The 13,425-nt window shown below is 59.8% G+C and overlaps 1 protein-coding gene across 2 annotated transcripts in view; it reads right to left on the reverse strand.

Annotated features, from left to right (window-relative positions):
* Positions 1 to 12,059: 12,059 nt before the first annotated feature.
* Positions 12,060 to 13,425, reverse strand: part of MGMT (O-6-methylguanine-DNA methyltransferase) — a 230,785-nt gene continuing 229,419 nt past the window's right edge. The window contains exon 5 of one of the 2 annotated variants that reach the window (XM_006179652.3): positions 12,060 to 12,361. In XM_006179652.3, the coding sequence (XP_006179714.1) occupies positions 12,152 to 12,361 (210 nt within the window). In that variant the 3' untranslated portion in view covers positions 12,060 to 12,151. The remainder of the gene's footprint in view (positions 12,362 to 13,425) is intronic. The other variant, XM_014554999.2, reaches the window with a different exon arrangement.

Below are 13,425 nucleotides of genomic sequence, written 5' to 3' on the forward strand. Positions count from 1 at the left end.
GCTCATAGTCCATCTCTATGGACGTCCAGACTCATCCCGCCCTTCTCTCCCACACAGCGGGGCCATGGATGCTCTTCCGCCTGGCTTCTGTGCACACAGCCAAAGGTCCCAAGACTCCCTGGGGAGTGTGCTCGGGGAGGGGGCAGAAACGGTGGTCAGAAGCCGAGTGTGTTCACCTCTGCAGGGTGACCCGAGGACTGTGGGAGTCACAGCATGCAGACGCTGCCCTGCTCACTATTTCACAGACCCTTTCCTGTAAATTCCTGGAACATTCGCCAAGTCTGCACGGACACACGTGGGCTGCTTCAGACTTGACTCTAGAATGATGGGGCATCAATCTCCAGGGAGGTCCCACAGACAGTGAGGGGAAGGCCCTGGACTTCAGTCTGGGCTTCCTGACCAAAAACATAAACACTGACCTTCCCTGTGGGGGGCGCAGTGTATCAGAGGGCGCTGTGAGGACCCCAGGTGCCAGCTTTTGTCAGGAATATTACACATCTATCTACTAAAATACGTTTTGAAGTTGCCTTGAGAAGATGTTTCTACAACACAGGTGTGGAGACCACCACGTGGGGACACGGCTGCTGGACTAGCCCGCATGCGGCACTGACATCACTGTGCAGCCAGCAGGGGCTGGGAGGGCCCCCCCGGGAGCGGCAGGGCGCCCGAGGCCTCGCTCTGAACGGCCGGCCTGCCGGGACGCTCCCGGGACGCGCGGAGAGCTGGCTGCCCACCTTGGCCGGGCCCTGCTTCTCTTCCTGCTTGTGCACTGATTCTCTTTTTATAAATTAAAAACACTTCTTTCCAGAGACGCCTTCTTGGAGCTAGTCTGTCTGGAGCAGATCCCCACAAGGCCGGGTCTGAGTGCTCCAGTCACCAGACGTGTGGCTGGGCCTTCATCTCCTCTGCTCGCAGCAGCCGGCCCCACCCACCGCGCCCCTGTCGGTCTGGGTCTCCCGGGCGGCCTGGCCGTTATTTTTGGCCCAGGATGCGGCTCTGCTGACTGGCTGCTGTGTTTTTCCAGTTGTGAGGAGAGCTTCCAGGGGAGACTTCAGATAATGGCCATCTTGGTCTTAGATGTAAATACTGTCACCGTGGTTTAAAGAGAGATGAATGATATGCTGACAGCCGCACACGCCCACGGAAGGAGTGCACCGAAGGGAACACCTGGGGGGCCCACTTCCAGCACCGCCAGTGGAAAAGCCACGCCTGCGGCCACGTGCTGGCCAGGTCTGGGGCGTGGGTATCTTTTCTGAGTAACTTGCCCACTAAGAAGGCGCGCGTTTATCTTTCAAGGAGGGAAAGTACAACCTGCGTGTGTCAGGTGACTCGCAGCTCCGTCTCCACCCCCTGGAGAGGGTCCAAGGCAATGTCAAAGGCTCCTTCCCAGAGAAGAGAAATCACACAGGTTTGCTGCAACCTGGCCGATCCCCGAAAGCCTGCTGGGGGCAGCCACACCTGGGCCCCGCCCTTCCCCCCCACCATCGGGCTGCGGGTGCTAATCCGTTCCTGATCTGGAGCCTCAGCCGCCCCCCGTGGTTCCCTGAGGTCCCGGGGCAGCGAGGGGTCTGCCCGGCCAGTTGGCTCATCCCTGCCACGTCCCTTCATCCAGCACAGGATGTGCTGCGTTGGTCCCGGGGTAAGGACAGCCTGTCCCCTTATGCCGCCACCTCTAACGCCCACTCCTTGATGAAGCCGGGCCCGCGGCCCCGGCAGGGACGCGGGAAAGTGCCAATACCAGGAGGACTGGCCAATTACACTCCATGTCTGAATTCCTTATATTTTCCAAGTGTTTTACACTAATTAGTTAGTCCTGTTAGCTCTAAGGATTAGCAGCTTCTCTAACAAGACACAGTGACATTAAGGACATACCTAATTATGTAAAACACAGGGACACGGAGACGAGGAGGTCGGCTTCGCCCGGCTCAGGCCGCTCTGCCAGGCAGGGGGCCCGCCGCCCTCTGTTCTCGGGGGTCCCGGGGACAAGGACCGGCAGCAGAGTCCTCTCCTGGCCTGCCCTCCTCCTGCTCTTCCTCTCCTGACAGCTCCCTGCACTGCCGGTGCACACTGAGTGCAGCAGGGGCCGCCGTCCCCAGGACAGTGAGGTGGGGGACCGCCCCCGAGGGTGCGGGCCGTGCCACCAGATGTGGCCAGCAGTGCTGGAGCCCACGTGTCCCTGCCGGCACAGGGCCGATGACTGGTGTGCACTGGTCACCACGTGAAACCCAGCGAGAGCAGACCCCTCGTGTCCTGGGCTGTGGCAGGGGTGTCTGCCCTCCCCCTGCCGACCGCTGCCACTTCCCTCCGGGCCCCTGGCTCCTCCTCTCAGGGCCAAAGCCACCTGTGCCCTCCTCTGCTGTTTCCAAAGCACCCAGTCGCCCCTTCTTGAAATGCCCTCTGTTCTGTCCTGTCCTAACAGTGCAGCTCCAGCCGTGGCTCCTCCAGGAAGCCCCTCTTGATTTTCTAGCTCATCCTGTGCCCTCCCTCTGTGACTCTGTGCTGAGACACCACACCCTGAGCTGATCTTGTACGCCTATGAGTGTCACACAGCCTGGGCACTCAGAGACTGCCCGCCCTGCTCCCAGGCCTCAGCGCCCTGCACGTGGAGACGGGTCGTCTGATAAACGGTGGCCGGGGGGGTGGTGACACCACTCGCGAGATCAGACTGCGTTTGCCAGCGCTGTCGTCCTACTCCATCCACCAGGAACCCTGCTTCTTCAAGTAGGTGGCTGTGTTTTCCTAAGTACCAACCTAACGCAGTTCCACTGCAGAGACCAGGATGTCCGGATTAGCACAAAAAGGAAGCACAGTGACTCACCACCTCCTCACACGGAGATGATCAGCGTCACACTGTGCTCCACAGACGGTCTTTCAAAAAGTGCAGACATCTGTGTGTGTGTGTGTACACGTATTTGTATGTAAACGTGTCTCCTTAAGACACAATCACGGAGCCTCTTTTTTCTGATCATATAATAAATACACACCTTTTATAAAAGGTAACAACGCTGGAAGGCAGTACAACAGACACACACACACACACACAGCAATCCTCCCAACTCCTTCCACCAAGACAGCATCTCCGCGTAAACATTCTGATGGCTTCTCTCCCACGAGTTCACACTCGCACACTTGCACACACAATTAAACACTTGCTTTCAGAAACAACACTGATGATCCCTGGCCCTTCTCACGCACTGAGTCAAGGCCCTCTTTCCCGCGTCCGTAAGTGCAGACCCACGTCCGGCCGCAGGGCCAGGCTGACAGCGCACAGAAGTGCCGTGATTCACTCAGCCGACCTGTGTCCACGGACACGGTTGTAGATCCCCACCTGTCGCTGCCACAGACAAAGCTGCAAAAAGGAGCCCAAATGACGGCCAAGGGGCCAGGGAAAGGCGAGAGAGACTTTGGTTCATGAAAGGCTCACAAAGACTAAGTACGTGGCCACCCTGCCCTTGGGCGAGGCAGAGGGGTGTCGCGCTCACAGGGTCCCGCAGCCTCACAGGGGTCCAAGCCCAGCTCTGTCCGTCTGGCTCTAACGCTGGATATGGGGCGACCACCGCCCCCTGAGCGCTCAGCACAGGCGGGGAAGCGGGCTGGGCCTCCCGGGATGACCTCCTGCTGCCTGGCAACGTAAGGATGAGCCGTGTGCCCCCCTCGCTGATGGGGGAGCCATGTCAGTGCCCTGGGGCTGGAACCAAAGCACTGCAGACCGGGGCTTAGAGCAGCAATAACTCATTCCTCCAGAGCTTTGGAGGCCAGAAGTCAGACCCAGGTGCGGGCAGGGCCACGCCTCCCCGGAGGCTCCGGGGGACTATTTCTCAACTCTCCCAGCTCCCGGGGGCTCCAGGCACTCCTCACCCCAACCTTGGTCTCCATCTTCACAGGGTCTCCTCTTCCCCATGTCTCCTCCTCTCCTGCCCTTAGGAGGATGCGGCCGCTGGACTCAAGGCCACAGATCACCCAGGATGACCTCTTCTTGAGACTCTTCACTCCGTCACCCCTGCAATGGTTCTCTTCCCAAGTAAGGCCAAATGCACTGCGTTCAGGGTTTAGACGTGAACGTGTCTCTTTGGGGCTGCCATTCAGTCCGCTGCAGAAACCAAGGTGGGGAGAGGGCACACAGCTCGCGCAGCAACGTGGCCCCTGAAGTGAAAAGGCTGGCTCCAGCCCCAGCTCCTTGCCCCGGAGCACCTTCCCCGCAGTGGGACGAGGGCTGGAGGGGCTTCTGATGAGCGAAGGCCAGAAGGGTGCTGTGTTCCCAGCATGGAGACCCAGAGGCCACAGCAGCCCGAGAGCTCAGAACCAGCACTGTGGACACGGGCTGAGTGTCAGATAGACGCCCTGTGTTGGGAGTGGAGGCTCCAGGAATCCCTTGGGGGGACGATGAAGGGGAGGGGGAGTGGGGGGCAGGATGAGAGGGGAGGATGGGGGGATGGTGAGGGTGGGGGAGGATGAGGGGGGAGGGTGAGGGGAAGGTGGGGGAGATGAGGGGGGAGGGTGGGGGGAAAGGAGAAGAGGCGGCGGCCATCAGTGATAAGGGCCCTGCAGCACCCTGACAGGCTCAGGCCTCACACAAGCTTCCCTCCCGCCTCGTGAAAATCTGTTCATCTACATCTGAGACCAATTTGCTTGAAACTACAGAGTACCTGTCACACTGCTTCCTGGCACAGAAGTCAGATGTTTGCGTGGAAAAGTATCGACAGCTACATACCTCTTGGTGTTGTAATATTTAGACGTGTCATTCTGCATCTCAAAGAAAAGGCAGCTTTTAAATACATGTGTGCTCTCAGCTTGGCACGCGGCCTCCTGGCCTGGAGACGGAGCGGGGGCCCCTCGGGCAGGCGTGCAGGGCTGCGGGCCGCCCCGCTCACAGCGCGCTCAGCCCCGACGCCCGCGCTGCTGGATAACGTGCTTTCTTCAGGCTTCGGGGAGTCGCACGGAGGCCCAGATGTGTGTCACCCAGAGCCTCCAGCTGGAGGACACGCCGGACCTAGAAATCAGCCATGACACACACGCTGCAGGGCTCCTGGGGGTGGCAGGCGGCTGTCCCCCTCCGTGGGTTGCAGGAAGGCAGACGTGCACATCCACCTGCCCAGGTCAGGCCCTGCGGCACGTAGAGAACGTCCTGGAACCCTGTCCTGGAGGCAGGTGTGTGTGGGGGTGCTCTATCTTTCTTCCCCTCTCGGGGAGAGAGGACACAAAGGAACTGGGTGACTGTCGGCCATGCAACACTTGGCCTTTTCCAGGGACACTGCAGATTTAAAATCACTTCGTATTGCTTTTGTCATTGGTTATGTATGGTTTATTCCAACAAAACTACAAATTTTAAAACTGAATGCTCCCTAATGTTCGAGCTGCTGCCAGCCTCACAGGCTCCCCTTCCCGGTCCTGGGGACCCCGGCGCCAGGGTGCGCTCCCTCCTGGGAAGCCCTGGCATCTGCTCGGACGGCCCCTCTGCTTGCGAGGAGAGCAGCAGACGAGGCCCGCACACCCCCGCCTCTGCCGTCTTCCACGTCGGAAGCTCCGTGTGCACGAGCCGCACGGAGGGAGAGGAGGAAGCGCCTCCATGCGCGTCACACGAGCCCCTCAGCCCCAGTGTCTTGACTTTCCCTCACTATTTCTTCTGATGCTCTGTTGGCCTCTGGGCCTTCAAACACCTGCCGCACCGGCCCCCTTGCCTGTTGGGCGGTGTCCACACACATCCCGTGAGGAGGCCCTGAGCTGGGACCGGCTCCAGGAGGCCCCCGGGAGCCCCCGACCGCATGGCGGGCCAGGACCTTCTGGGTCTCTAGAGGTGGTGGGACGAGTGGCCGAATGCTTCTCGCCAGCGCCCCACACCCAGTGCTGCTCAGGGACACACAGCTGGAGCAGCCCCTCACAGCAGTTTTAGTTAACATTTGCCCAGAAACTGGCAGGGGAAGTCCACGAAGCTGTGGTGACTCCTGAATTCCGTCATCATATTCTCTGCTGTGCTGGAGCGCAGAGCCAAGCCTTGAAGTCTTGCCAGTGACCAGGCAGAGGGGCCACAGTTGCCCCACCCGCCACCTGCTCCTGGGCCTGAGGACCATCAGTGCCTGGGGTGGGCCGGGGGCCGGGGGCCGCGGGCGGGCTGGGCACCAACCGCATCTCGCAGACGTTCCGCTGAGCACGGCGATGCGCGGGCCGGGGGCCTGGCGGCACCTGAGTGAGCAAGAGGAAGGAAGGATCCCAGGGGCGCTGGGAGCTGTGGGGACACCGAGGAGGGCCAGGCCCCTCTCCTAACCGTAACACTCGCTGGTGGCCAGTGTTGGCCCTCAGGCCGGTGTGAGCACGGAGGACACGGAGACTTCTGGTGGGGGTGGCTGAGGGGGACCCGTAACACGCCCAGAAAGGACCTCTCCCCTGGGACTCTGCAGCAACAGCAAAGGCGAGGGCTCTGCCCAGGCCCGCCCATTTACACGGGGTGCTGCTCACTCTCCAGTGAATGGCGTATTTGTCATCCCCCTTCTCAGGAATCAGAAAAGGCAGCCAGATCAACGCAGGAAGCACCTGAGAGCACTCACAGCACCTGTTCCACGGAGGAAAGGCCAGTCCCGGGGAGCTTGCTGCGGCCAGACTGGAGCCCAGAGAGCCCCGGGCCCCCTGCCCCCCCGGCACTGAGGCACCTGCTCAGGAACAGGACCGGACACGTACCTAGTGTCTGTTGTCCGGCAGGATCTCCAAGCGTCCACAGGATTTAGCTCTACGAGGGGAAGTTTTACTCCCCGAAGAAACCTGTCCATAAAGGCTGAATCAAAAGTAAGGAGCTGGGCTCAGGGACGCAGCCCCCTGCCCCGGGGGACCCCCAGCCTGGTGGAGGCGCCGGGCAGTGAGGATGGTCAACACCCCCAGGTGCCCTTGCCAGGTTTCCTTACCCCTCCCGGCCCTGGATGAAGTCCCCAGACATGGTCAGGGCTGGCCTTTCCTCCTTGTCCCTGTTCCAGTCATGGACTCAGTGGGGCAGGCCCCTGGAGCGTCTGTGGTGCTGGCAGCCCCACCAGGGAACTGGCCTCGGGGAGGACGGGCCGCATGCTCGTACTCTGCTCACAGAGGCTGGGAGAACCTGGTCTCAGTTCAGCTAAATCTGAGTCTCGTTTCTGCTCCTCTGTCCTAGGGCCAGACCCCTCCCCGCCACAGGCCCCTCAGAAGCCTTGGGGCGGCTGGGGGTGACCCCACCCCACAGTACAGCTTTCCCGCAGGCCCGGGGGCCAAACCTGCCTGCTCAGCCGCATACCTGCTCCCACGTCTCCTGCCAAAAGTCTCACATGTGCATCCACTTCGCCTTGTTGTCATGGCAATGAAAACAGGCAAAAGCAATACTTTTTGCACAGTATCACATGTTGCTCAATGGCTGGACACTGATACTTTCTCCAGCTGGGTTTTTCTTAATTTAAGTCAACAAACCAGTCTGGAAACACACATGCTGCTTGTTTTGGGAACCAAACAGGAACGATGTGTAACGGGAAGACTGAAGACAGACCCAGGCGTGTGTGCGCACTGGTGTGTGTGCCGGGGCGATGACCCAACCGCTGAGGAATAAGGAAAGAAAAGACGTGAAGCTCTCCGGCCCCTCTGCTCCGTCCTGGCCACACTCAACCCCTCACTCCAGGAATGGCACAGTCAAGGAGACACGCACACACTTGCTCAGAGAGCTTCCTGGGGCCAGCCTCCCTGGAGGGGCAGACTCCGCCCTGTCCCCCTGCACCAGAGCTCACAGTGACCATTCGGGAAGCCCTGCGTCCTGGCCACAGTGTCACGGAGAGGATGAGAGCAGTCACCACCCGCCCCTGCCCCGCCCCAGGGGGACAGCTCCAAACCAGCTGGTAAGCAGGGGGGTGTCTGCAGGCACCAGCGGCACCGGCACCACGCTTCTCGGGATCGATCTTAACTGCTGTCCACGTGGAGTTTTTCCTTGTGGCTTTTTGCAGTGAAAAAAACATTAATGAGGAACTTTAAAGGCTTGTTAACGACATCCTTTCATCCATCAAGGCGCCGTCCTCGTCCCTGTCCACCCTGCCCGCCCGGCGCAGATCCTATCAGGGCCGCCCTGGTGATGGAGGCCAGATGCCCTCCATCTGTCCGCAGCCGGAGCCACGGGGTCCGGGGGCTCTGGACGGCCGCCCTCAGTCACTGAGAGACGGGCCGGTACCTGCAGTTTTTCCAGGCCCCGGGCCTGGCTTTCAACCACCATTCTGCTCCTGCAGACAGACAGACAGGGGCCGCATTGCAGAGTTCCATCTGAACCTCAATGTCTTTCAAGCTGACAACAGGTAAAATTGATGTGAACTTCAGCTTCCCAAACACAAACTTTACAACAAATGCCTATGAACAAGAGAGAAAAATCCTACACAGGCTGAGGGAGGCCAAACACAGTTCAAGCCTCACCTCGGGCCTCCATCTGCCCCTCCCCATGACCCCACCACCAGGACAGTCTCAAGAAAACCCACAGGCCAACGAGGTGTGCGGAGACCGAGGCGTGGCACAGCCCGGGGGCTGCAGGGAAAGGGGGGGCTTCCCAACTCGTCTTCTGAGAGCCTTTTGAGTAAAATAAAACAAACTCTTGTTTTTTTCTGTGTGTCCCACATTAAGACAATTTATCTGTCATTTCAGAGTCCACCTATGATTCAGCTTGAAACCGAAACAACGCTAAGGACTTCGGCAAGCTCTTAGGCGGCAGGAACCGTCCTCGCATCGATCCAGCCGTACACCTGCCTCTTCCAGCTGTGGCCATGCCGGCCGCACCGGTGAGCCTGCAGGGACTGAGGACATGGGGACCAAGGACATGGGGACTCGGCCGCCAGTACTCACCTGTATGCTTTGCCAGGGGCTTCCTGTCGGGTGGGCCCCCCCGAGCGGCTCCTAAACCCTACAGGCTCCCGCTGGATCTCAACACCACTTTCAAAACGTTTTAAGAAACTACACGGATGGTTTTTATTCTGACACTGCAGCCTCAAAGGAAGACTTCTCTGGGATATCACTGCTGGTCATGACAGGTTAAGAAACAAAGAAATGGTTTCAGTATAACACTACCTACCCTGGACATGCTTGGCTGCTCAGAAGAGGAGGTTTGGGGTAATACAGAGCTTGCAGGGGTGGAGAGCCAAGGGCCTGGGTGAGAAGTGCACCCAAGGAGATATTCCCGTGAGAGAGGACACCCTCCATCTCCAGCCAAGGACCGCGCCGCCCCCGCGGTTCTGCTGTTTCTGTTCTGCTGGGTAAGTGCACGCGAGCTAAAAACCCCAGCTGTCACCTCCGAGGTGAGCCCGCTCCCTTCCTCAGAAACACGCTGGCCTGCGTGGCGTCCCGACTCCCACCACGACTTCCTCCAGACCCCTGGCTGGCGCGGCCCCCACCAAGGCACCCTGGCTGCTGCAGTCACAGCCCCTCCTCCCTAGGACAGAGAGGTCGGACGCCTGCCGAGGCTCCATCACTGTCCGCAGCCACGGACGCGGTGCGCAGGGCTGGGTATCCTGGACAGCCTTGCCCCTCATGGGTGAAAGGAGAGGGAGGAGAACATGCCGACCCTTCCCGCGCGGCCAGGGGCAGCTCCTCATCACCACTGTGGTTCCGCAAAAACAAACACTATCCCTGCGCCTTTCCCGACCCGGGTCTCTGGGAACGGGCGAGCACAGCCCACGCCGGCCGAGTTGCTGTCCCACCGCTGGGCTCCAGGTGTCAGCGGTCAAAGTCCCGCGCTGAATGGCAGGGGGGACCTGACCGTGGGGGGCCCGGGGCCGAGGCCAAAGAACACAGCTTTCTTGTTTCGACATTTCTTTTCGTTGGGAAAATAGTTTTGTCTTTGTGCCTCTTTTCCTCTTGACTTTCATAAACGTGCTGCCCCTCCGGCGGCAGCGGCCTTGGGCGACTGCGCGGGCCTTTCATGTTGGCCTCCGGAGCCCGTCCCGGAGCGGTACACAGCCATGCTCCGAGTAGGGACCTCGGGGCATTTATCAAGTTTGCTCTGACAGGGCCGAGGAAGCCCTGGGAGACTGGAAACAGAACGTGGTTTTGTACCACACCAAGGGCATGGCCCAAACAGCAGGGCCAGGCTGCAGAGGCACGGGGTCAGCTCGGACAGCCTTGCTGCGGGTCCCTGGCCAGACGTGGCTGTGCCCCGCGGGGGCCGGGCCCTTGCTGGCTGCAGGCATGTGGCTGCTCGGCCCGGGACCCTCCCTTGGAGCAGGCCTGGAGGCCTGGAGGTGACAGTGGGAGGCGCCCATCGCCCAGGGGACCCCTGCTCCCCAGGCCCAGGGGCGGTCTGCGTGCAGAGGGTGTGGGTGACGTGGGACATGTCCTCAGGGTCTGACGGCGCTGCAGAGGGGCCTGCCCTTCCGCCAGCAGCCCCGTGACAACGTGTGCTCTGGGGGCTGTCACAGAGGCGGCTCACTGGAGAGGTCTACCCTGCCCCCATTTTCAAACCCATCCCCCAGCAGAAGCAGTCGGGCCTCCCCAGCCCAGCCTGGCCCAGCCCAGCCCAGCCCAGCGCACTGCGGCAGCGCCCTCTATTGGAAAGCGCCCGACAGGACCACACCCAGGCCCACAGGCTGAAGACGGAGACCTCGGGCAGCACAGCCTCCTGCCCTGTTCTGGGCAGAGGAGGGTGTCCTGGTGACTGTCTGTCCCTGGAGCGAAGCATTTTCCTCCGAGAATTCAGAACACAACCACCCTCACTCCCCCAGATGCAAAGAGCCCCCCAGACCCCCCACTTGTCCTCCCAGCACGTCAGGAACAGAGAGACGGGCAGCTCACCGAGGGCATGTTAAGGTTCGCTGCCTGTGAGGATGGAGCAGGGAGATTCAGGCCCATCCGCAGACCGGCCACCTGCGCAGCTCCCTGACTCAGCTTGCTTTACAGACGCCCTGAGAAGGACCGAAGTTAGAAGATAATGAATGGGGTAATGGTCATATTTTATTTCTGAGCAAAAAAAAAAAAAAAAAAAAAGCCAGAATTAATTTGGCTGATATAAGAAAAGGATGTAATAAATCATAAACTGGTGAGAGAAGTCTAGTTCTGTTTGTTAGGCCCCTGATTTTTGTGGGTGTTAAGGTAATGTGAAATATAAAGCGCCCCCGAGCCGTGCACATGCAAGGCTGTATTTTCACCTGGGTTTCTGGCAACAGCACACAAACCACTCGAGCATCTGCTGTTGTGGACACTGTCACAGGCGCCCGACAAAGCTTTCTTTCGCCCAGCTGGGTGTAGCTTGTTTTCTCCATATTTCAGATGCTCTGGTTTACTTTTCCACACAGAACTACAAGTTCCCCTCATGTTTTTTTGGATAAGTTAATTAATTCATAAAGTTAAAATGACAACATGACAGTGAAGTATCAGACTGTGGTGTGTGGCAGGCGTGGGAAATACTCCCCACGCCGGTTGGTGACAAGAGCTGACCCCCTGCACGTGTGACCCCTACTCCCAGGTCGACGTCAGGGTGTTGGGAAGGAGAGATGGGCGTCCCTTGTCACCTTCTGTCCAGAGCACGCTAAGGCCATGGGCGGCAGGAGAGGCCGGGGTGAAACTCAACTCCTTAGGAAGGTGCCATTTCAGCCACATCCAAGCCCAAATTGCTGCTTGTTTTCCCAGATCATTCTGGCAAGTGGCTGTTTTCTATTTGGTTGATATGACCCCACGTGGACGCATCCACAGGCACCTCCTCCAGGGCCGGCCCCTTCCCTCAGCATCATACCAGCAGCTTCAGCAGCTGAGAGGGAAGGAAGGCAGGGAGCATGCTGGGCGTGGGTTGCTGTTTCAGGGGATGGACCTGTATGGGGTCCCGGGGTCCCGGGGTCCCGGGCCCCCGTGGCTTGGCTGGCTCTGGGCGCAGCCGCGGTGTCCGGGGCAGCCAGCGGTTCTGGGGGCACTAGACGCCCCTCCTCCAGGGCCATCGCCCTCACAGTGGCCAGTCCCCCACCCTCTCATCCCTGATTTAACAGGCATCAGACGTGGGACAGTAACAGCGTGAGAGGATGGAACAGCGCGGTGGCCTGGTCTCGGGCCTCCCTGTGCTGTGGGTGTAAATGTAAGAACAGATAGGCAGCATGGACTCTCTAGCTCCTTTAATAGGGAAGGGCCCCCCACCCCCACTTCCCGCCAGCCACCACACGGATATGTCAACTTGTCCCCACATAGATGCTCAATTTCGGCCAGCAGGCTGGGTGCTGGCAGTGCCGCCCAGGGCCCCACGCCAGGTGCTGGCGGGGCGGGAGCGCCCTGCACGGGCCGGCTTCCCCGCCAGGCTGCCCTCGTGGGCCAGGAGCCATTCCTTCACGGCCATGCCTCCCGAGTAGTTGCCCATGGCCCCGCTGCTGCAGACCACGCGGTGGCATGGGACCAGGATGGCGACCTGGAAAACAGGGAGGAAGCACCATCAGTCAGGGATCGGGGCCGACGGGGTCTGCACGGCTGGTCCAGGCCTGCCTTGCAGGGACGCGGCCACGCGTAGGCTGCTGGTGGCGGGGGTACTGGGACAGACCCCATGCCTGAGGCCAATGCGGGGCGTCTTCTAGAGAATTCCTTGATGCTAAAATTTAGGAGGAGAAACTTAATTTCACTTCACATGTGATCTATTATGTATACCTACAAAATTTAAAACTGTATTTCCAAGCTATGAGTTTTGATGTGAAATTCTCAAACATCTCCAAGAGGTAACAGACGTCAGGGGATCCTGCACTCACACAGGCCCCTTTAACCCACAGGCTGGCTGGCTGTGGCCGTGGCCCATGCAGGCCACACCTGTTTTTGTAAATAAAGTTTCCCTGAAACACAGCCACACTCACTGGTACATACCGCCTGCGGCTGCTTTTGCAAAGCCTGATGCACTCAGCGCCCAGGGCTTCGTGGGAAAGGTTTGCCGACCTCTGCTTCATGCGCCCGTGCCCAGGTGCACCTGCTTCCCTCTGAGTCTTCGGACATGGGAAGTTCGAGAACCACCAGTTCCCATCTGCTCCCACCTGAGCCACGACCCCCACCTTGATCCTGGGCTGGGAGGGACCAGCCAGCTCTTCCACGACCCCATTCAGGACCCCAGGCTCCAGGGCCATGCCCTCTCTCCCTCCTCCACAAGGTCCTTGGCCCCCCTCAAAAAGCTCAATGCAAAGACAGAGCTGCCCTGGCCTTTTACCCTGGAGACAAGTGGAGTGGTGAGGTGCCTGCCCTGAGCCCACAGAGCGACCCCACTAACAGCAAGGCCACTTAATAATGAAAACAAGCCCAGATACAACCCGAGAGCTGCCGACTGTCAGGGGGCCCTGCAGCGGGGACCCAGGGCAGTGCCCGCCACCCAGGGCCAGTGCCTGAGACGCGCCGGGAAACACAGGCACAGGCTGGGCTCTGTGCACCCACCTCACCCTCCCGGTGAAGCTCGCCTGAGGCTCAAAACGCTGCAGCTCTAGTCCCCGGGGAGGGGCA

Source organism: Camelus ferus, chromosome 11 (genome assembly GCF_009834535.1).
Source record: "Camelus ferus isolate YT-003-E chromosome 11, BCGSAC_Cfer_1.0, whole genome shotgun sequence".
Taxonomy (NCBI): Eukaryota; Metazoa; Chordata; class Mammalia; order Artiodactyla; family Camelidae; genus Camelus; species Camelus ferus.